General features: G+C 39.9%; 1 protein-coding gene across 1 annotated transcript in view; it reads left to right on the top strand.

Moving 5' to 3' along the window:
• Positions 1–58: 58 nt before the first annotated feature.
• The window catches only part of LOC124056100 (guanine nucleotide-binding protein G(s) subunit alpha-like), a 32,581-nt gene continuing 10,477 nt past the window's right edge, over positions 59–22,162 (top strand). Inside the window, exons 1-5 of the mRNA XM_046383209.1 lie at positions 59–1,707; positions 3,728–3,800; positions 8,331–8,385; positions 8,866–8,985; positions 14,945–15,042. Of these exons, the coding sequence (XP_046239165.1) occupies positions 1,569–1,707; positions 3,728–3,800; positions 8,331–8,385; positions 8,866–8,985; positions 14,945–15,042 (485 nt within the window). The 5' untranslated portion in view covers positions 59–1,568. The remainder of the gene's footprint in view (positions 1,708–3,727; positions 3,801–8,330; positions 8,386–8,865; positions 8,986–14,944; positions 15,043–22,162) is intronic.

Here is a 22,162-nt window from a genome sequence, read left to right as displayed (position 1 = left end):
TGAAGGTTTTATTGTGAAAGGTCACACAGGAAGCTAAAATTGTCGTCACGACCAGCTTGACCACCGTTCTTCGTTCCCAGGGTTCCGTGAGAGCCGTTTGCCCCACCCCACCTCTTCAACGCTATCTATCTCAATGTACAATTCTCAGAGAAAAAAAGGGGGCAAAAATAATTCAGAGTAACACTGCAAAGAAACGATTCTCCTCTCCCCGACCGGTTCATCGGAGCAGACGCGGCCTCTCGCCGGTAAAAAATAAATGTCTCGCCGTCGGATCAGTGATTGAAAACACCGCGGTATGTTCATGTATCATGCACATGTAACCATAATCTACCATACGGATTCAAAGGGAATACAAAAAGCTGAGAGAGTTGACAGCGAGCTGTACCTGCGCCAAACGGGAAAATAACGGAGGATTTCCACGAATAACACCTGGATATTGCGTTCTATTCAAGGACATCCAGCTGCCAGAAGCCACCTTTGCTCGCTCGGAGAAGCTTTCCGATGTGAGGAGAAATACAAATTAACGTTAGAGAGAGAGAAGAAGGACGGAGAAGGGGCCTGTTTTTGGGTCTGGTCAAACCCTCCGAAAAAGCAAGCACCAGCATCTGTTGACGGGGAGAGGAAATAATTTTGACATCGATTAAAAACTTATTAAAAAATTATCGATAAGGTTGCTAACATCAACGACGACAACATCCAGAAAACGGTGTATAATGTGACGGATTTGAAAGACGGTTGTGATAGAGAAAGAAGCCCCAGTGTAGCCTGATGATTCACATGCCGTCATTTTAAGAGGAAATATTTATTTTTTATTTTTTTTTTCACCCGCCCTCTGATGATCTTTGGTTAGGTGGAGAACGGATTGCAAGCAAGCTAAATAATAACCTAAAATATATGTTTAAAGGGGGGAAAAGGTCGAGGAAAAAATAGAGCTTTGGTTGTGAGTGGAAATGAATTGAATGGCAGTGTGAGATATCTGCCGAAGATGGGCTCCGGAGGAGACATTTGCTAAGAAAATTAAACCCAATACCGAGAAAATCTATATTTTTAAAACAAAGGCCAGCGTTCAAATACAAGAGCTTTAAGGAAACAGGACCACCGACGTTCATTCATGTACAGTTCATGACTGGAAATCTGACATCCACACTCATATCAATTTTGATGACTTCATTGCGGATTTACAGTGAAAAAACACAAGAATCAAGCATCTGAGAGGGCGGCATCGTTGCTCAGCTCCTTTTTGAGTGATCTCTTGTTGTTAAATTGCCAGTAAATAGGCACATCCACCCATACATATTGTGCCAAAGCCTGGTGAAGCCCACCGACTACTACAGAACGGTTTTTACATCTGTTTCATCTGCATCTGGCAACATAAATGTCACCCATTTTGAGCCAGGTGTTCTTCTCTTGGGCCAGTCTGGGAATTTAGGATTGATTGATTTTTCTTCTAATCAACACCCTCCCTCCCTTCTTCTTCCCTCCCTCCCTACACCCAAACCCACCCACCCATCCAACCAACCACCCACCCTGCCTCCCCCCCTGAACCTGCCACTGGGTTTTTTGGGAAGATGGGGTGTCTTGGCAATAGTAAGACCGAAGACCAACGAAATGAGGAGAAGGCACAGAGGGAAGCCAACAAAAAGATAGAGAAGCAGCTCCAAAAAGACAAACAGATATACCGGGCAACTCATCGGCTACTACTATTAGGTAGGTTTTGTGAAATTTGTCATGGATGTCTTTGTGTGTGTGTGTGTGTGTTTGTTCTCAGTTTAGGCCTGAAGGTCCATATTGTGCTGAATTGCAGGACCCACAAAACTAATGTGCATTTCAGCTGTTTATACAAACATAATAGCTATTGTTTCAGATTGTACTCGTGAAAAAAAAATGTTTTACAGCCTATATCAGTTAAGCATCAACAAATGATGCAATGACATGATGTCACAACACCTCCTGGTTTACAGTGTCCTGACACAGGACAGTTGAACAGCAGGCCTGTCTCCTGCATTCATGGGTTATCATGGAGCATGATTACAGGACATGTGAGAGTGGACAGACAGGCAGACCCCATTGGTGTGAAGGCAGCCTGCAGATGTTTGGAGGCCACCAATAAGCGGTTTGCATGGTTGTTTCCTTTTCTCCACACAAGACGCACAGAACAGCAAAATGAGATGTGGTGTGACTGCGTGAGTCTCGGATACCTGCAGCTTCAGTTATTTAGGCCTGTATACTCCATGTTTAATGCTGTCTTTAACACTCACCTTTGCATAATCTACACACCGGCTGCCCCAGGAAATGAATATTCTGTGATCAGTTGTTTAAAAACTAGTATTTTTTTTTTTTTTTATTTTATTTTTTTATTTGAAGAAGCTTTCTGGATTTATCAGCTAGGCCTCCATGTCACGATACAGTCTGCACCTAAAGGCCAGGGTTAGTATTCTGCTAAGCCTCTTGGAGAGCAAATTAGGATTACTATTAGGATTACTAGTTTCCCTTGAATGACTGTCCTGTTCATTCTAATCTGAAATTGATCCTAAATTTGAACACTTAGGCTCTAACTAGCAGGCCTGTAGCGTAGCTCCTCGTGTCCAGGTTAGGAGATGTTGTGGCCTGGCTTTCTCCTCTCTCAGTTTCAGTTTTCTAGGACACCCATCGGACTTCTGATTCTCTGGAATTCTTGTGCGTTACATTTTATTGCTTATTAAAAGTATTTAGCGGGGCCTCACAGGTTTTGTCCATCTGTCTTGAATGACAGTTCACTTCTGCTCAAAGAAAGCACTCTTGGACAGTATTCAGCTCCTGTTTGTCTAGATATACCGATTCTTCCTGTCCTCATTCCTGATGCTGAGAGCCCTCCTCACATCTGGAAGCAGTGGTGGAAGAAGTACTCAGATCCTTTTTTTTCAGTAAAAGTACTAATACAGTGTAAATATACTCCTGGAAAAAGTCCTGGATTTCACCTCCTATGTAAGTCAAAGTATTAATACCTGCAACAATCCATAAGTAGCATTTTACTGTTGTAGCTGGTTGAGGTGGAGCTTGTTTTCATTTTTTAGCTGCTTACAACTCAAACATCCTAAACGTGACTGAGGACACCAAAGTAGATGCTGTTTTTTTTCCTTTTTAGTGAAGGGGTACAAACTAAAAAGTTTGGGAAGTACTGGTTTAATCTTTAACAATGCAATGTATTTTATAAGCGTATCATGTTAAATCTTAATCTGAAACAAGCAACTACAACTGTCAAATTGCTAATACTTGGCTAGTTTCCACCTCTGATAAGAACAGGCAACATGATTTCAGCCTCAACTGGCCCTTTGATTGGCTGTTTTGATGTCTCGCCATCTAACGGCATTGCTTTTGTGTAACACACAGCACTGTGTAGGAATGGACAGAAGCACAGCGGTTGCAGACATAGGGACAGCTTGTCAATCGGGACAGCGTCCTTGGTATGGAGCTGGTGGAGACTAACAAATCTCTGACGTTCAAATCACTTATGTACAAAATCGTGGACATCATGTTTGTAGCTCTTTCCCTTCGTCTCCTACTGGCCTGATCTTCCACCAAGACACCAAAATTCTTCAGCTGTCCCCGGATCCAGTATCCACTGCCAGGATTTAAACCATCGTCCTTTAGTTTCAGGTGGATCCCCATTCGGGATGTTTGAGTAGGTGCCTTTGAAGGAGTTTTGTAAAAGTCTTAATAAACACTTCTGTCTTCTTTCTGCTTTCAGGCGCCGGGGAATCTGGGAAAAGCACGATAGTCAAACAGATGCGAATATTGCATGTTAATGGCTTCAACGCAGAGTAAGTGTTGGTTTCCTTCATGTTTAACTCTGTATCTCAGTTGGTAATTTTATTGAAAGCATATAGGTGAAAAACCAGTGATTGCTGGGGGATTCCGATTCAGTCAGCTACAAAGATATTTGTTGACCAAATACCTTGTTGATGTTTTGAGGAGGACTGCTGGTGCATTCATAAGATACAAATGATAGGAATGACCTTTAGTGATACTACTGGCATGCTGGTAGAGGGATCCACTGTCCCTTTCACTCAACTAGGACAGCAAAATTACTCTCTTAGTCAGGAATTATATTGTCGATAATGTGAAAAAATGTCGCTTAAGACAGAAGGCAGACCTCAAGACACAGCATTAGTATACAGTATTGTCCAGTATGTCCATTATTCTTTGGTTTCAGCTTCTCAAATGTAAGGATTCGCTGTTAACATTAACACAATTAATCAAAAATGTTCGGGTTTTGGACTGTTTTGTCAAGCAAAATAAGACCTGTGCTGAGGATTTTTTTTTTTTTTAGTATTTTCTAACATTTTGTAGACTAAACAATGAATCGATCAGTTGAGAAAGTAATTAGCAGATTCATCTGTTAATAATTTAGTGAATGATTATTAATTGCATCTCTGCAGCAATATTACAATAATCCTGACCTACATGATCGTTTACCCTCATCATCATGGGATAAAAATAATTTTTTTTAAAAAAAGCTTGAAAATAAAAACATATTTATTTTCTGAATATAAATTGTATAGAAATATATAAACTGTATTTCCTAATAAAATATTTTCTAGCTTTGGAGTTGCTTTTAGTTGGGTTATTCACAGAACAAAGCAGAGTATGTTTCCCTTCTTGTTCTCGTGTCCCAGGACAGTTTGGTTGGTGTAATGTAAATTGGCAGCTGTCCTCTGCCTCAAAGAATTGAAAAAGTTCTTTTTCCTGAAGTGACACTGATTTATATAGTCATACAGATTATTAGGAGATAAACTTGGATGAGTTGTAGACATGAGGGTATCTTAATTGGTTGAAACTGATTACCTGAAGAGTACACAAATTTGTTTTTCCCCATTTCTGTTGGCATGATTCTCACTGTTTAAAAAATATGATGCAATATTGACTTCATGAAGAAAATGAAGTCAAATGTTTTGGGCGGATAATGTTTTGGAGTAAATACTCAAAGTGTGTGTGACACAAGAAGAATGTTTTATCTGTTTCAGGTTTGCATGAAAACATTGCCTCGGGTGTTTTCAAACCACCCCGTCTTGTGTCTTCCTAAAACTCAATCCCAAATTGATGCAATGGAAACAAAAGTCACATTTTTCTATTCTTAATCATCTGTTTCCTAGAAAGGGGTTTTGGGGCTAGGAGCATCATCATGTGCTTATTTTTGGGTCATGTCGAACAGATGCTCCTCACAGACCCAGACGCTCTGGTGTGATGGCATATCCACAGTTGGCTGTCACTGCCCAGACGTGTTAAGCTCCGGGTTTGTTGCTCTCTTTGGGCCAGAGGATTTCACCTTGCTGGGTTTCCCCTCGTGGTGCAGGGCGGTGCGAGTCAGCGCGAGGTGCTGGGAGGATGGGGGCAGGACGATACGATGGGGAGTGACACAGTGATGTAAGAGTAGTGTGAGAGGGACAGTATGGCGGAGGGGACAAGACATTATTTTAGTAGTTCACTTCAAAGTGGGTGTGAGGGTCCTAGAGTGAGGAGTGCAGTCTTCCAATGTTCAAACATCTCCTGTTTTAAGGAAATGATCACACTGATGGTGTTTCTTAGCTTTTTTGTTTCCCGCTCTAAATTTTTAAATTTCAGTGGTTCCCCTCAGTTTGAGAACTTTTCACAGTGGAGTCAGTAATAATAAATATGAAAGAAAAAAAGTTATTTGAGTTACTAGAAACCAGAGAATGAAGTCCTTCTATTATCTTGGAACATCTCAAGTAGGGTTACTGCCTGCGATTGTTTGTTTGTTTGTTTTTTTTATTTCCTTGATAATTTGTTTTCTAAAATGGTGAAACGTGTCCTGTCACAGTTTTTCAGAGTGCGACGCGACATCTTCAGATATCTTGTTTTGCCTGACTGGCAGTCCAAAACCCAAACACCCAAACAAAGTTAACTTTCATAAAAAAACAAAGAAGAATAACAGATATTCACATTTGAGCTGGAACCAGTGAATTTTTGACATTTTTGCTTCCTTTCTATAGAGGTCATCCAATAATACTGCTGCAGAGTATTAACAACAAGTGTACTTCCTGAATAATCATCTTTGGATGATCATCACAGATCCACTGTCATAATTTTTTCCATCCACGCGTTATCTTGGCTGAACTTCTCCCACTTGTATCTTTTAGTAGCAGCTAAGGTAGGGTGATATCTATAAATACATTGTCATGTGTAGAGATATTCCTAACCAATAATTTCCCTGACGTTTAAATGGAAAGTTTAAACTTGGAATTGTTTAGAAGTAAGAAAACACTCAGAATCCAGTCAAAATTGAACACAGTGGAATATACAAAAAAAAATAGTGTGGATGTTATAAGAAACATTTGAAACTCTTAATCGCGTTCTTCAATAACATAAAAACTGAGTAATTGTGCATGTCCCAAGTCATGCGTCCAGTTCAAAGGACAGTATTAGAATTGCAATATGATTTTCAATTCTGATAGTCGGATTGAATTGTCAGTTTCACATTATGTTCGTGTTGGCCATTTCCTGTTCAGGTTCAGGCGAGGTTATTTTGTTTTGCTTTGCCTTAACCAGTCACGAGCTGGCGACATTTGAACTTTTTAAATCACCAAAAAACCTCGTGTGGCTGTACACAGGATTTTTCTTAATATACAAAACTTTTAAACTCAGTGAAATAAATGAGTGCATGAATATCTGCGATAATGTGGTCATCATACACTCATGACTATTGAGAATTCTTCAAACTCTTATGAAAGCACAAAGAGGAAGCATTTTTACATGATCGATAATGAGGTAGAAAGTTATAAATACAGAGATATTTCACTTTGTCAGTCACTAATAACAGATATTCCAAAATGTTCGCTGACACAGGGAGAATTGTATTTAGGAAAGAAAAAACTGCTGAAAAGTCAGGGTCAAATTTTGATCACAGCAGCATGCAGTGATACTAGTGTTACTTTTCAGCAAAATCACATAAAGCAGAGCGTGTTCATTACCAAAAAATTTCCACCCATACTATTAATTTGAAATAGACACGAGTATCACACACTTAATTCAGCAGCCTCGATGGGATCCTTTGCTGCTGTACAGTGCACAGTGCGTAAGCCACATGGGTATGCTGTGCTTAGTATTGCTCTGATATCCTGAGATATGTTGCCTTGGGTCATTCAGAAGAAATCACACCATGCAGCTACCCAATTGTGTAAGCGGCTTTTACATCGTTTCTTTTGGGGAATTTCAGTATCAAATCTGACTTTCAATTGTCAAACTTTTGCAAGAATTTAACACTTAACACTGGCAGCCCTGGTCTCTGAAAGACCTGTGTGACGTTAGGCATTTACCACTGGTATCAGTGAAGCCCACAGCTTGCATAACCTGAGTGCCATACCGTGTGGCGATGCTGAAATCCTGTTTGTCTTTACAACAATAAATGGACAAAATGTGGGGCTTATCATTGTGTTTGCTGTGACTTTGGATTTTACTTTGTGCTCATTGTAGTTGGCAGAATTTGGACGTAAAACACCTTAACATGTACAGTAACGACAAGCCCCACTCTGCTTAACAAATGCCATTGCAAAAAGTAAGTCAAGTCCTGCTGTTCTCATTTGGTATCAGCAAGTACACAAAATTCAAGAGTTGCACTTCATCAGCAAAATGAAGGTGTGCAGCCAAAATACTGTTGTTGTATGATATTTACCTCCAGGCTGATAAAGAAATCCTGAAAAAGTTTTGTTATGCGGCAAAATACGACAAAAACCTCCACACACTAACCCCCGAAGAAACAAAAGCAGTTCTTTGCCAGGGTTTTTAATAGCATTTAACAGTATAATATTTCTGCCACTATGGGGCTCTCAATCAAAACAATAACAAAACGACAGAGTTAGTTGATGACTTTGTGAAACAGCAAAGGATCATGGGAGAGTTTTCTAAACAACTACCATCGCCAGAGAAAATGAATAACCATGCTTCATCGCAAGTGTGCAGTACAAACGTAGTAAACAATAGAGTGACTAGCTATCCAGTTTGCTGACTTCCTTCCTCACTCTGTGACGGATCATCTAGCAGCTAGAGGGGGTAAAGGGGCTTCGACACCCCTGACGTGCCACCAAACGAAATGTGCCTTTACCTTGAATACAGCTATGGATTTTTTTTCTGGGTTGTAACGTTGGAAACATTTGGAATAATGTTAGCACTTAACGTGAAATGTGTAACAAAGGTCTAGTCGTCTGCTGTACTTTTTAGTAAAGTGATGGCCTGCATTCACGGTTAATCTTTATGACTCAAGTTGATAATGCTTAATCCTTACAATTTCTGTTCTTGTATGAAACATAAATTGAATCCTTCTTTGTTCTTCACAGGGAGAAAAAGCAGAAAATTCACGATATTAAAAACAACATTAAAGAAGCTATAGAGGTAAGAAACTGACCTTTTGACCCATTTTAAATACAGTGTGGGATCTTCATGTACAGTAGCAATGATGAGAGATGACGAGACAAGAAAAGCCAGATGCAAAGTGTTAGCAGCACTATGTAGTGTGTTTGCCTTTGAAAGTTTTCTGCGTGTGTAATAGTGTCAAAATGAATTAATTATCTATAAAATATCTGAGCATAAGAGTCAGTCATTATAAATTATTACTGATGCATTTAGGCAATAAGGGAACTTTGTTTCACAACTGACAACAATTTTCTGAATGATTTTAAATATTGATGAATAAACTTCAGGCAACACTTTTTCTTCAAAATAAAAATGTAGCACGTTGAAGTGAAGCTCTCTTTGTTGTGCAGATGTAAAGGAGCTTCAGGACAATATAATCTAACAAAGGGTTGAATATTAACACTGTACTTTTCCTATGAATTATTGTACTAGTTTATGTCCTCTGTTCTCTCCATTCAGACGATTGTGGCAGCCATGGCTACACTCACACCGCCATGCCAGTTAGCCGTTCCTGCAAACCAGTCGCGAATTGATTACGTCCTGAACCAATTTAACCAGAAGGATTTTGAGTTTCCTTCGGTAAGTTGTCCCTCACCTCCTTGCCATCTATTGCCTTTCTGACTTTTGCTCTGGTTTGTTTCCTTTTTGCAATTGCAAGTCCCATTTTAATCAAATAACCTCTTAGTCTGATGTCATCGGAACGTTTGACACACACGAAGTAGATTGTGGGTATTAGATCCTCAAAGCTAACAACCTACAACAAAGATTTGGAAGACTGCTTAGTGGTTCTGCAGGGATTTAGTCATTTTAACGCCAGGCATTAAAATGTAAAATTGGTCTCCAAGTCTTATTATAAGTGCCATTAAATGTTGTAGTATCAGATCGAGCCCGCTAAATCCCGCAGGTCGCCTGGCGAGGTGTGCTGTAGGTGAGTCAGGTATGTCACATGGCAGCCTGGTGTGTTTGCACAGTGATTTAAGAATTAGCAGGTGTGCTTCCGCTTGGGAGGCTGTCAATTAAATGAGCCTCTCACCTGAGAGATCCACTCCACCTATTAACGCTAATTGTCTGTAATAACCCTAAATGTGTCTAGAGGGACCTGTCCTCCAGAAACACAGAGACTCAGTGGGATTCTCCCCTGAGCTGTAATGCTCCCAGCAGCCTGAAAGGGAGCCACTGCAGGTCATGGTCTTGTATATGACTCACTACTCAAAGAGGCCCCATATAAGTAAGCATGTAGAGAATGGCCATAAAATCAGGGTTTCGTTTCCTTTGAGTACGCTCATGCGACAAAAGTGAAGCTGTTATCCTGTATGGCACTCATTCTCTCAGTTGAATATGCCGTTTATTTAAATGGTAATAAAACCAAAACTGAACCCTGTTGCAGACTAGCCATAAAAATCTGGGGAATGCATGTATGAGAAAACATTATGATTAAGCTGACATTATTAATTGAATAATCAATCAGTTGATTAATTGATAAAAAGTAATCTGATTGATCATTGGTTAATTATTCAGTCATTCTCAAGCTTAAATGCCAAAAAGTGTGCCAGGTTCCAGCTTCTTAGGTGTGAAGATATGCTGCTTTACTCTGTTTTATATTGCTGTAAATTTAATATTTTTGGACTGCTGGTCCAACCAAAACAATACATTTAAATATAAATTTAAATTTTAAATTGTGCTTGCAGAAATTATTTTCACTCTTTCCTGAATGTTTTTAGACAAATGATAAACTAGTCCAGTCTCAAAATAATGTAATCCTATATTGTTATATTTCTTAAAACCCACACATCCATTATGTTGTTACAAACACAAACTGTGCAAACAAGTTCATGAATTTTTAAATTCTATTCAAGATTCAAGTGTTTTCAAAGATTGATTTTCTGGGAAATTTGTATAAAGTCATGCCAGTACACAAACTATTTTGTCAAATGAATGTTTCACAAATTTAAAGATGATATGTAACTTTAATCAGTCAGTGGAACAAACGTTTTGAGGGCAAATCGGATCTTGTAAACTCTAAAAAATGATTAATCTAACTAAGCCCTAAATTAAGCTACTAAATTAGTAAACAAAAAGGTATCTTTTTCCATTCACTGAATCACATTTTAACGCTTTTCTAAGATGAGAAGGTTACATGCAGAGGAAGAAAAACACCGTGTCTTTCCTCGTTCTCAACATGACAGCTTCAGTGTTTAAACTTTCTGTTTCCAAGTGTAGATTTGTACACAGCAGCTGAATTTCCAGTGAAGAGTGTGTGTATTTGTGTGCAAGCAAAAGGAAGTCTCCTGATATTGTCTCTGTTACTTCATGGCTAGTTTATTATGCGGGCCTGTCTCAGGCTGACCCTTCCCTCGGGCTGGACTAGACGTGCGCTGTTAGATCTGCAGGGTCTTGTTGGAGGGAGAGACCAGCGCTCACACTTTGATCTGGTACTGAGCTTGGTCATTTTCATGTGGGGTGTCGGGCCTGAGAGCATAAACGTGGAGTGAATGCTTTTGGAGTCATCAAAGTACAACTGTGATTTCAGCAAAATGAGAGTGGTTCCTTTAAGTGACGTTTAATTTAAGCACCAGTTCCCAGAAGCAGAAAAGTTTGGTTTTGTCTTCTCCAATTCTGCCTATTGAAGTGAATGGGTAGTTGTTCAAGAAAGAACAGAGTAGAAAGCTATCTGATAGGCACAGCCTGTCCAACTCCAACTCCTCCATGGCCTCCTCCTCCTCCTCCTCCTCAGGCCGCTCCCCCCTTGCCTGGCCTTAGGGCCTCCTGGAAACCAGTTGGACTGGTTGACTCTGACTTTAGCAGAGAGACAGACACAGAAAGGAAGAGAGAATAAACACAAGGCCTGGATTTAATCTCGATAGTCTTGGCTTGATTTCTAATCAATAATCGTCATAGGTATTATTTTTCATTCTCCTAAAATGTTAAAAATAAAATGAACCTCACCTTTATGTAAGATAAAAAAATTACATTTACTAACTTATTAAGTAAAATTTTCACCAATATTATTATTATTAGGTCACTAATAATTAACATGTCACTAAATGTTACTTAAATGTTATTTACTCTGACCTTTTAACTCTGTGGTGAGCGATTACTGCAATGGCCACCTGGCTTTAGCCTACTTTGCATTGACATGTCATTGTACTCAAGTTGGTCAAGACAGTTTTATTTACTGTAAATAGCTCAAAGTCACAAATATGCCTCACAGGGCTCTACAGTTCTTACATCTTACAACACCTTTTCTTAAAAATCCTTGATCTCTATCAGGAAAAACTCCTCATAAAGAGCAACAAAGGAGGCATCTTTCTTCAAGACAGACAGACATAAAGCAGATGTTGTATAGACAGAGAGACTGAACCCACTTAATAATGTCTTGAAATAATGTCAGAGTAGGTCTGCATGAAATACTTTATTTTCTTTTTCTGTCAAACTTCCTGAGTTTTATATGTAGTCGTGATGGGGAAAAAAAGTCCTAAATTTAAGAGGTTACAAAGAGAAACTGATGGATGGGCCTGATCTTGTTGACCTGTGAAACTGGTAGATGAATGATTTCTTTTTCTGATAAGATGGAAAACAAAATCACATGTAAGTCTTTGGTGACACACTGGTTTTGGAAATCAGAACTGCAAAGCCCCTCTTTTATTGGCTAATGTAATTTGTTTGCTGTCATTCTGTGAACAATATTGTTCTTGATTATTTTCTTTTTTTGTTGATTAAATCTTAAAAAGTGAAACATTTTTTTCTCAGTGATGTTTTATTTTTTACAAAGCTGCAAAGCTTTACAAAGTATAACTAGAACTACAGCTAACAAATTATTGTCATTATTTATTAACCCGAAATTGTTTGTAAACTGTAGTTGTTTAGTTTAAAAAAAACTAAAATGATAGCGCCCAGAGCACAAAGTGATGTGCTATAAACCAGAAGATATTAAATCTAATTATGACATAAAACAATGCAAAGCAGAACATTTGAGATGCTGAAACCAGCAAAAGCTATTTTTCTTTGATAAATCATTTAAATGATAAAAAAAGTTGATGGATTAATTGATTGATCAACAAAACAATTTCAGTTCTTAATAAAACTGAATTACATGAACTGAATACTTGAATAATTGATTGACTAAAAATGAATCAGCAAGCAAACCTTGTTGCTTCCTTCTTCCAAGTCGTGTTGATTTGCTGCTTTTCGCTGTCTAATGGGATTTATCTTTCCTTGTAGCTCATTAAAATAACAGTGTGGTGGCTGAGATGGTACCTCTTCAAGATGTGCTGTGTTTCCTGTCTATACACCATCTGGACTGATAGTGTATTCTGCAGACCTTCTTAATACTCAAACCACTTCCATATGATGGTGTTAACTTCCTCGGCTGTGGAGGATCACTCAAGTTAACTTTGAGCACTTTAGCATAACAAGCTCGGTGTGGCTGTGTGAAACAAAGTGGGTGTGGACTAAGAGAGGGCAGCAGGTTACTGTCGGCAAAGTGGTGGAAGACGTCACGTTTCTGCACATTTGTGTTCCGCTTGTTCAACAGGTGTTTGATAAATTGACCATACCGTCGCTTTTGTGTTGCACTTACAGCTAATGAGGATTGTCGCTGACTGCAGTAAAATATATCCTAAAATCTCTTTCATTATCTCTGCTGTGCATTCTGTTTTAAGAAGCTGCTGCCGTGTGTGTGTGTGTGTGTGTGTGTGTGTGTGTGTGTGTGTGTGAGAGGACCCCCCACCTCCACCTCACTTTTATTTCTGCTGTTTGATCTATTCATATTGAGTAAAAATGTCCAAAGCTGATCCTGTTTTATCGCCCAGCTCTAGTTGTAGCTCAACCTTTATACATGACAGTTCTCACAGAAAGTATTTTGCCGTTTGTTATTTGCTTCTATAGTATATTTTTTTTTTTCCAGGATATTTTTTCTGGATAATTTGAGTCTGTAAATTACCCCAGAACCTTTTTTCTGATCAGCTTTGAGGCTGCCTAGTATCAGCCAGGATCTGACTGTGAGAAAGGATTTGAGTGCAAAGGATGATAAAGAGAAGACAAATGAAAACTTAATTTTTTTCTAATAGATAAACTCACTGATTAACTTCCTATAATTTATAAGCCAACTTGTTCTGCTCAGTTCCTCTGCCTGCAGCATAAGGACAAGTAAAACCGTCTGTAAACCAAACTGCGTCCTCCCTTGTATTTTGCTCATTTCAGACACTGCAGAAGAAATGACAAATTAAGGCCCTCAGCAGTTGCTCGTGTGCGTCCACCTCGGCCATCCCGTCTGCTTTTCTAAACTTCTGTATACCCGTCAGTAACACAGTGGTCATTGCAAAACAGCCTTGCTCTCGGTTAAATTAAATATTTCTAAGGGTATACAGTAAAAGTCTATGTCTCATAATGGCTTATTTGTGCTTGACTGCATTGTATGAGACCAAGTGAAGTAGTGAGGAGATAGGCCCCTGTGTAGTGACAGCCAAGCCTTGTGTCAGTACAAAGCTCTCCATTTCTTCATGAACTCAGTAAACTTTGCTGTTTCCTGCCTCTGTCCGAGCCCGCTCATCTGCTGCTCTTCTCTGAGCCGACCTCCTTAAGCTACAAAGGGAGCCTCACTGCCTCCCTTCATCGGTCCTTAAACGTTTTCACCCACTGAGAGGCAGACGGGAAATAGGCTCATCAGAGGATACCAACAAGTCCCAACTTTTCTCTGTATTACCATCCACCAGTGTGAGAAGTCAGTCATCTGTTGCATGCTGCTTTCATTGTAGGTTGTAAGGTTGATCATAAACAACAGCTATTTCTCGTTTCTTTTTAGTCCTGCAGCTAATTGTTATTTTTCCTATCGGATAATCTGTTCATGGTTTTATCTAAAGCATCAAATAAAAGCGTCAAGCGGAAACCAGATAATTTGTTTGGTATTTTTGCATGAAAAAAAATTAATACAGTGATTATTTGATGATCCAAATAGTTACTGCGATTACTTTTCTGTTGATCAACTAATCGATTAAACCCGCTGTAAGATTTGCCTCTTCTCCATTATTGCTGTGGCTGTGTCAACTCCTGCAAACTTGCTGATTAGCAAACATTGTGTAAATAAGCAACGAGGTTGTGCCACGAAGCACTTTGATTTTTGTTTGTAATCTTAGAAGAGAGAGATGCCAGAAAGTAGTCAGATCTCTTCCACCATATCCACAGCAGGTAAACACTAAACTGACTGGTCCACTGCTTGATTATTTGTTGTCAGTTTTTTTTCCTGTAAAACACTGCATAGCCTTCGGGTGTATTTCACTCTCATTTGCATTGAAGTTGACATTTTTCTGATTTCGACCCCTTGATCATTTCGCATCGCTGGTCAGTCCCACATCGCCTGAAGATCTACATTGCTCATGTTGCATTGTATGGCTCTTCTCTTCAAGATACTCCCCTTCTCTTTTAGGTCTTTTTGTCAGATCTTTATTTCAGGCATCCTTACCCCTAAAGCGAGAGCGCGACTTGCAGTTATTTCTAGCTGTGGTATGTCGTTGATCCAGACGTCTCTTTCTCTTTCCAGGAGTTTTATGACCATGCAAAGATCCTCTGGCAGGACGAGGGTGTGCGGGCCTGCTGGGAAAGGTCCAATGAATATCAACTCATCGACTGCGCACAGTAGTAAGTCTTTTTTTTTTTTTTATCCGTTCTTTTCCATCTCCATACATACAGTCCATACACCTACAGATAAACATACACACTTCTAAGGGCTATTACAGACACACTTTCTTATTCTCTCTGTGGCTCTTAAGTGCACATATAGAAATGATAATGGTGATAATGATAATAATAACTTTATTGACATCCTTTCAAAATTACTGTTACATGTATAAAAATACTCACAACTGGATGCCATGTGATTAATGTGAGCGTAAGACATCAAGTTTTATGAAGTAACAGTAAATGCTGCTCTGCCCTCACTGACAGTGTGTTTGTTCTTAATAGTACTTATTGATACTGGGTAGATAGGAAGTTGTTATGAATACGCCTCAACAGAATCTGTTTTTCCTGCTTTCCTACCTTGCTTGTGGCTCTCAGCCTGAAAGCCCACCCATTCTTTCTGAATGCAGAAATGTTAAAAAAGATCTTGAAAAATGTAGTTCACTTTTTTGGACACACTACAGGAGTATCCACAGAAGTGCATACTGTATTCAGGGACTGTTTTAGTCACAGATTTAGTGTGTAGTAAGTATTTACAGCAGCAGGATGGTGATGTATGCTTAGCCATGTTCACGTTTATGCAGGAACATGTCAGTCAGTGCAATGCAGTGCCTCAGTGATGTGTTTTTAAAGTCTGTAGCATGGCTCTGTGTCAGTGAGTCCACCACTTGCATACGGATTAAAAGTATCTCACAACTATTTGATAATTGCCACGAAACTTCATAAACAAGTTCGAGTCCTCAGCAGGATGAACTTGCTAACTTCAGTGATTCCCTGAGTTTTCCTCTTGCACCTTCATCAGGTGGCTGTAGACTCAAAGTCATGTCAGCAGCGGAGGTCTGTGGCACAGAATGGGCCATGTCCAGCTTTGGAAAAAAAAGAGATCATCACTAGTTTTATCCTTAAAGATTTTGTGGTATCTTTTTGCAGACAGTCCTTCTATGTATTGAGCAGAACAGTTGCACTGTTATGTGGTGGTAAAAAAGTTAGTTAGCGATCTCACCGAACAACCTAATTACTGACTTTGTGGTCTGTGTGTGTGTGAGTCTGTAGTTGGTGACAGCCACCAAATTGCACACTAGTTAGTTGAACAATAGGCAAAAATCATACCGGTATTTTGATCATTTTGACAGATTCTGTGCTTTGATTCATAGTCTTCGTGGGAATTTTTTCATTTCATTTTCAAAGAAAAAAAAAAAGGGCTGTACCCAACAAGCATGTTTCCTCCACATCTGGAGAATATGATTTGTAGGCTGTCGCATCAAATTTATAACGTAATGTTGTGACACATTTTACCTTTAACGAAAAGTTACAGCTACTGCAATTTGGATGTTGCAATTTCAATAATATTTTTGATTAATTGTTCTTTCCTAGTCCTAGTCCTGCTGACTCCTCCTAAATGTCTTCGTTGTCAGTGTTTTTGCATATTGAAATTATTTGTCACAAATGCTGAGATTTTTTATTAGCTAAAAATCTTCACCTTCCCCAAGTGTTTTCAGCCCGACTGCCTGTCCTTTCTTTTCTGGTATTTATTTTCTTATCCGCCTTTTGATCAGGTCTGCCTCTGTTTAGCAGTGCTCACTAGAAATGAGGGATCTTGGAGGATGGGAGCTCAGAGACGCTCTTGCATGTGTACATGTGTGTACAGTATGTGCTGGTGTATCGACATGCATGTGTGAGGTATTGTTTTTTTTTTTGTATATATAATTCAATGCAGTGGTGGAGGATGTAGTCAGATCCTTTGAGCTATACAGTGTTGAATTTTCCAAATAGAAAAATGTATAGATTGACACAAAATATTCCCTCCCAGTCATCGCTTTTGATCCACTAGAAGTGTGTGACGGCGTCTGTATCTGTACAGACCTATTTTCTCGTTCTCTTAATGGTTTTCTTTGTTGGCGATGTTTCTGGACGTCAGCGATTCCGTAGAGTTGAATCTGATTCCCAGGCTGTGACGACCCTCACTCTGGGCGGTGAAGGTAATACCTGTCGAGGCATCAGCCAATTTGATTTTTAATGTTAACATTTTGCTAACCTTACACAGTTAGCGCTGAGCGTGAAGTAGTTTAGAAGAGCATTTTTTGAGAAAGCTGCCAGCAATAATGCCAGAGGCCGAGCAGTCAGCCCAGTCCTGAACAGGCGTCCTTTGAACAGCCGTAGCGCTGATCTCTGTGCTGGACTTATAATATAAAGTGGCAGGAAACGGAAATGCTAACATAAAGCAGAAATACCTTAAATTCTGTCAAAGTACAGTATTTGAGTAAATGTACTTTGCACCCTGACCTTACGGGTACGCACGTTACTGTGGGTCTGTGGATGTGTTTCAGTGTCACATGAACTGCACGTGTGGCCACAGGTGCTTCGTTCCATGTGCGTGTAGTCCTGTACGTTTGGTTGTGGGGAGGTGGGGTGTCAGCAGAGACTCTGGGTAAAATCATCATGAAAAAGCTTCCTCATAAATAAGAGAGAAAAAAAAAAGGGTTGTGGACGGAGAGAGTTGCAAGCTGACAGGGAGACAGAACGACTGAAGAAGAGAAAGGACCGCAGACAGACTGAAATGGAGAAAGACAGGGCTTCCCTGCATTGCGGGATCTCTCCTCTCCTCTCCTCTCCTCTCCTCTCCTCTCCTCTCCTCTCCTCTCCTCTCTCCCACACCCAGCAGCCCCAGTCTTATGGATCAGATGCTGGGTGGCCAGACCGGAAGTGCTCCCCTCCCCCTTCCGTGTGCTTATGTAAACGGAGAAGCAGAGAAAGAGAGAGGGGAGAGCTATTTTTAACCCAGGCGGGCTGCAGAAGGAGAAAGAATGAGCGAGTGTGTTAGGAGAGAGACAACTTCAGCATTATTGATGAAAGTTGCTAGCATTGAATGAAAATGTCAACCCTAGATCGGCGCAGGAAAGGTCAGGGCCACCCCATACACTCTGGCCTCTGTCTTTTTTAAAAAATAGATTATATCATCTGATTCATGTCATGATAAAGATTCAAAAAAGGGAAGAAGAAGCTAACAGGACGATGAAGCTTTGTTGTTGTTTGTCTGATGTTACCTTGGCTGTGTTTTTGCTCTGTCATGCTCCTCTTTCATATGTTTTTGTTACTGTTGTTGTTTTTGTTAACACTTCCTGACTTCCTCATATGGTCATACACTTTGGATGTTGTCGTCCTTGATTACATGGAGATGTGTCATGTTCAGTCAGCGTTGGTTATGTCGCTGACAGTAATCGTAGGCAGTTCCCGAGGTACAAACATTGTGACTAGGTCCCCCAACAGGACTGAGGTATAGGGTTTCTTTTGTTTCAGAAGACACTACTTTGTTAGACGGACACAAAAAAAAAAAAAGTAATTTAAAGACCTCACCTCGTGCTTTGGAAAATTAGTTATGGATGTCTTACACTTTGTGAATGATTGATTATAAATTTGAAAATTGATTATTTGCATGTATTCTATATAATAACATCTACTGCAACTGCAACTATAAAAAATGAGCTGTGGCAGCCTGTGGGACTTTCTAAATTGTACTTTTTATTAAAAGTCTTTAGACAGAGACCATGTGAAGATGAGAGGAGGAATGTGACCAAACATCTCCATATTGTCAGTATGTATGTCTGTTTGCGGTATGTGTGGCCTGGATGTGATACCAGCTGAGCTTTATCGCCATGTTTGTCATCTGTCTATTCTCTGACATTTTGTCCTGGTGATAGTGTGCCGTCATGTGCCGGAGTCCCCCGATTTACTTCTCCGGCATCCTCCCCTGAGCCCCTTCTTTCTCCTCTCCCCTCTCCCCTCCCTCCCCTCCCTCCACCTCCCTCTCTGCGATGTGTAGTGGTGTTTCTGCAGGGACAGAAAATGGCTCGGATAGAGTCTCTGACTCATCGCGAGGGGAACGGGAGCGAGCAGGAGAGAGAGGGGCAGAATGAGGGATGGGAAAAGACAAGATTTTGGGAGGGAGGGGGACGTTGAATGTCAGTACTTGCTGTGGTGAGATTCTGAATATGTTTATGTGTGCTGCTGTGAGAGCAGCGAATGTTAAACATGCTCTCCCTGTGCTGATGTGTAGCATGAGTCAGGTATATTCTCCCAGTGGCAAACCCTGGTCTACCCTACAGTATATGACTTCATAATGTACAAAGACTGTTCATGGAAAATCAGGCACAGAAACATCCCTACATGTAATTATGACATGTAAAACGACTGAATTATATTGGAAAAACTAATGGTACAAGTATATCATATTGACCTATTTCACATATATGTTCAGCTGGAATGAAAGTAATTTTTTAAAAAAAATTGGATTATTTATTTCAAGAATCATCCAATTCTGATCCTGTGTTTTTGCCTTTTTTTGGACTGAGACATACTTAAGTTTCAGTGTAGAGTTAACATCTGTGTGTCAGAAGCAAAGGCAGCAACATCATGCAGACAAGCTACATGTAGACGGATGTCTCGTACTGACCAGCCAACACCTCTTGAGATAAAATCAGAAAAGGCACCAGCTTTTTTACAGGTGTTTTTCACTTGCCTTCATGAAGGCTTTTATCACCGTAGCCATTTCATGTCCATGGCAATAAAGCCAGAACTTCAAATTTTAGATTTATGGAAATTTTAGGTTTCTTGCAACTTGCACTGAAACTAGATTGACAGATGATGAGAATAATGAAATGAATCTTTTTATTTTTCACTGAAATGTGTCTTGATAGAGTGCTGGTTATAGGAATATGAATAACACATTTATTTAACGCATTTCATACTGACTTGTGTTCCTGAACATTGCAATACCCAACATACAGTAAGTTCAGATGTGGCAATAAAGTAAGACACAAAATTTAACAAAGGTCAGATCAGCTGCAGATCAAGCTAACCAAATTCTCATAGACTGACAGTGGGAGCAGCATAGTCACCCAGCAGATTGTACCCATGAAGATGCTGCTTCCTCATGACAGGTGAACCAAAGAAATATCAAGGAAAATACATATATAAAACACGAGTAAAAATGTACTTACTATACTGTTGTTTGCTGCTGCGGAGAAGAAACAGTATAGGAAATACTGAGTAAAGTGTTTTTATGGGTGTGCCATGACAATCTTCATCATCATAATGTCATAAATCATCATAAATTGTTATATCATGTAGCTTTGTGTAAAAAGACTCCCATGCAGTAATAGTCTTAGTTACTGTATATTTTAATTACACTTCAGATTCAGTTTAGTCAATATGAATTGTGACCTGAAAGTGCAACCAGTTATTTAAAAGAAAGCAAATGATACTAAAACAATGTATTGTACCCCACTGTAGCTGCTATGTTGAAAATGCCTCTGGCGGCTCTTGCTAGCTTTCAGTGGTCCGGGTAAGGCAGGTGATGTCTGATCTTCCTGAGTGAGTTCATGTTTTTCCTGAAAAGGAAACCTTAAAAATTGAGTTTCATTTAATCCAGCCACAATGTCTTCTCTGCAAACTCCTGCCATCACCTGCCCTCTGATTCATTCAACTTCCGCTGATCGCTTATTAAGTATTAGTACCAGCGCCTGGAAGATGATGGGAAATTATGCCACCCACATCTCAACAAAATATCAATCAACATATCAATATCAAAGTCGGTATCACTTTCACTTGACTTGCACAGACCTGGTACAGCGACTGAAGGCTCTTTCCGTTATACCGACCCACTGTTCACCAAGACGAGTTAGTCCAAGTTACGACAACAATCAAGAAGGTATCACTATTAGTGAATGAGTGAATGCGTACAAATAAATACTAAAAGTAATGTGTGGAGTGTTTTTCCGTAGGCCTTCACTGCATACGTTGAAGGCTCAGAGGTTTGCCCTCTGCATTTCACAGTGTTTAAGGCGAGCTCGTTGGGAGATGAGACGTCTTTGGGAAACTGCTGCTGCAATCTCGCTGTATTGTGATTTTGTGAAAGCTGTGTGTATTCAGTGATTGTGCTGCTCCCAGTGTTCAGCTCCCTGTTCAACAGGCCAGTGTTCCCAGTGCTGGGTTTACTCTCTCTGTATTTGCTTTTCTGTTCTTTCTTCATTTCTTCTTTTCTTTCACTATTTGCCTCTTTTTTTCTTTTTTCTTCTCTCCGTTTTGTCTTTTCTCTTTTATTCAGTATGTTTTTCTTCCTAGCCTTTATTTTATAGTCATGTATTTTTTTTTTGTTTCTTTTTCCTTTCTTTTAGTCGTATGTTTTTCCCTTTCGTGTGTGTGGGATGGTGTCTTTTCGTCTCTCTGACTTTCTTCTTGGTCCTTTAATTTTCTTTGTTAATTCTTACGTTCTGAATTTATGATTTTTTTTGGCAGTTTTCTTAACTTTGATATTATCCACCCCTTATATTTTTCTTTTTTCTTCTTTCTTTCTGTCTGTCTCTGAAGTTATTCTTAGCCTTGCATTCTTTCATTAATTCCCAGCTCTCTGCTCTTTTTTGTGTCTTTACTTTTTGTTGGTTTTTTTTCTGTCTTTGTCATTCTGTTCTCCTGTCGTTTTCGCTTTTCTTGGGTTGATTCTTTAATTTGTTCTTTGTTCCTCTTTCTTCTTCATCGCACTTCTTCCTTCGCTCTGTCTCTAACCCACTCCATTCTCTGCATTTCTCTCTCTCTGTATCTCTTTGTTGCTCGCTCTGTTTCTCTCTCCCCCTCTTCTGTCATTCTTTCTTCCTTTTCTTTCCTATCTGGATTTCTTCCTCTCTCTCTGTCTGTCTCTCCCTCTTTCTGGCCTCTCTCCAGTCGCACAAGATTTGGAGCCGATTGTCTATTTATAGCGCCTGTGGTTCTGTCGCCATGACAACCAAGCTGGAGGCCAGGGCGCCAGGGAGCTATTTTTGGAGCAGCGCTGTAATGTCAGACACAGCCTTCCCTCTCTTTTCTTTCTCTCTCTCTCTTTCTGGTGTGTGTGTGTGTGCGTGTGTGCGTGTGTGTGCGTGCATGCATGCATGTGCGTGTTTGATTAAGGATCGGCTGGTGAAGCCTTTGGTTTGGTCGACTCGCTATGTGAAAGCGTAAAACGCACAAAGAAGCAGTAAGCCCCTTGAATCGTTCCGCTTGGCGGGCCGTGCACGATCTTTTCCCCCTTGAGGAAGAGCCAAGACCA

The sequence above is a fragment of the Scatophagus argus genome, chromosome 3 (genome assembly GCF_020382885.2).
Source record: "Scatophagus argus isolate fScaArg1 chromosome 3, fScaArg1.pri, whole genome shotgun sequence".
NCBI lineage: Eukaryota > Metazoa > Chordata > Actinopteri > Scatophagidae > Scatophagus > Scatophagus argus.
The sequence above is the reverse complement of the archived record's forward strand: the minus strand, read 5'-3'. Positions and strand labels throughout refer to the sequence as shown.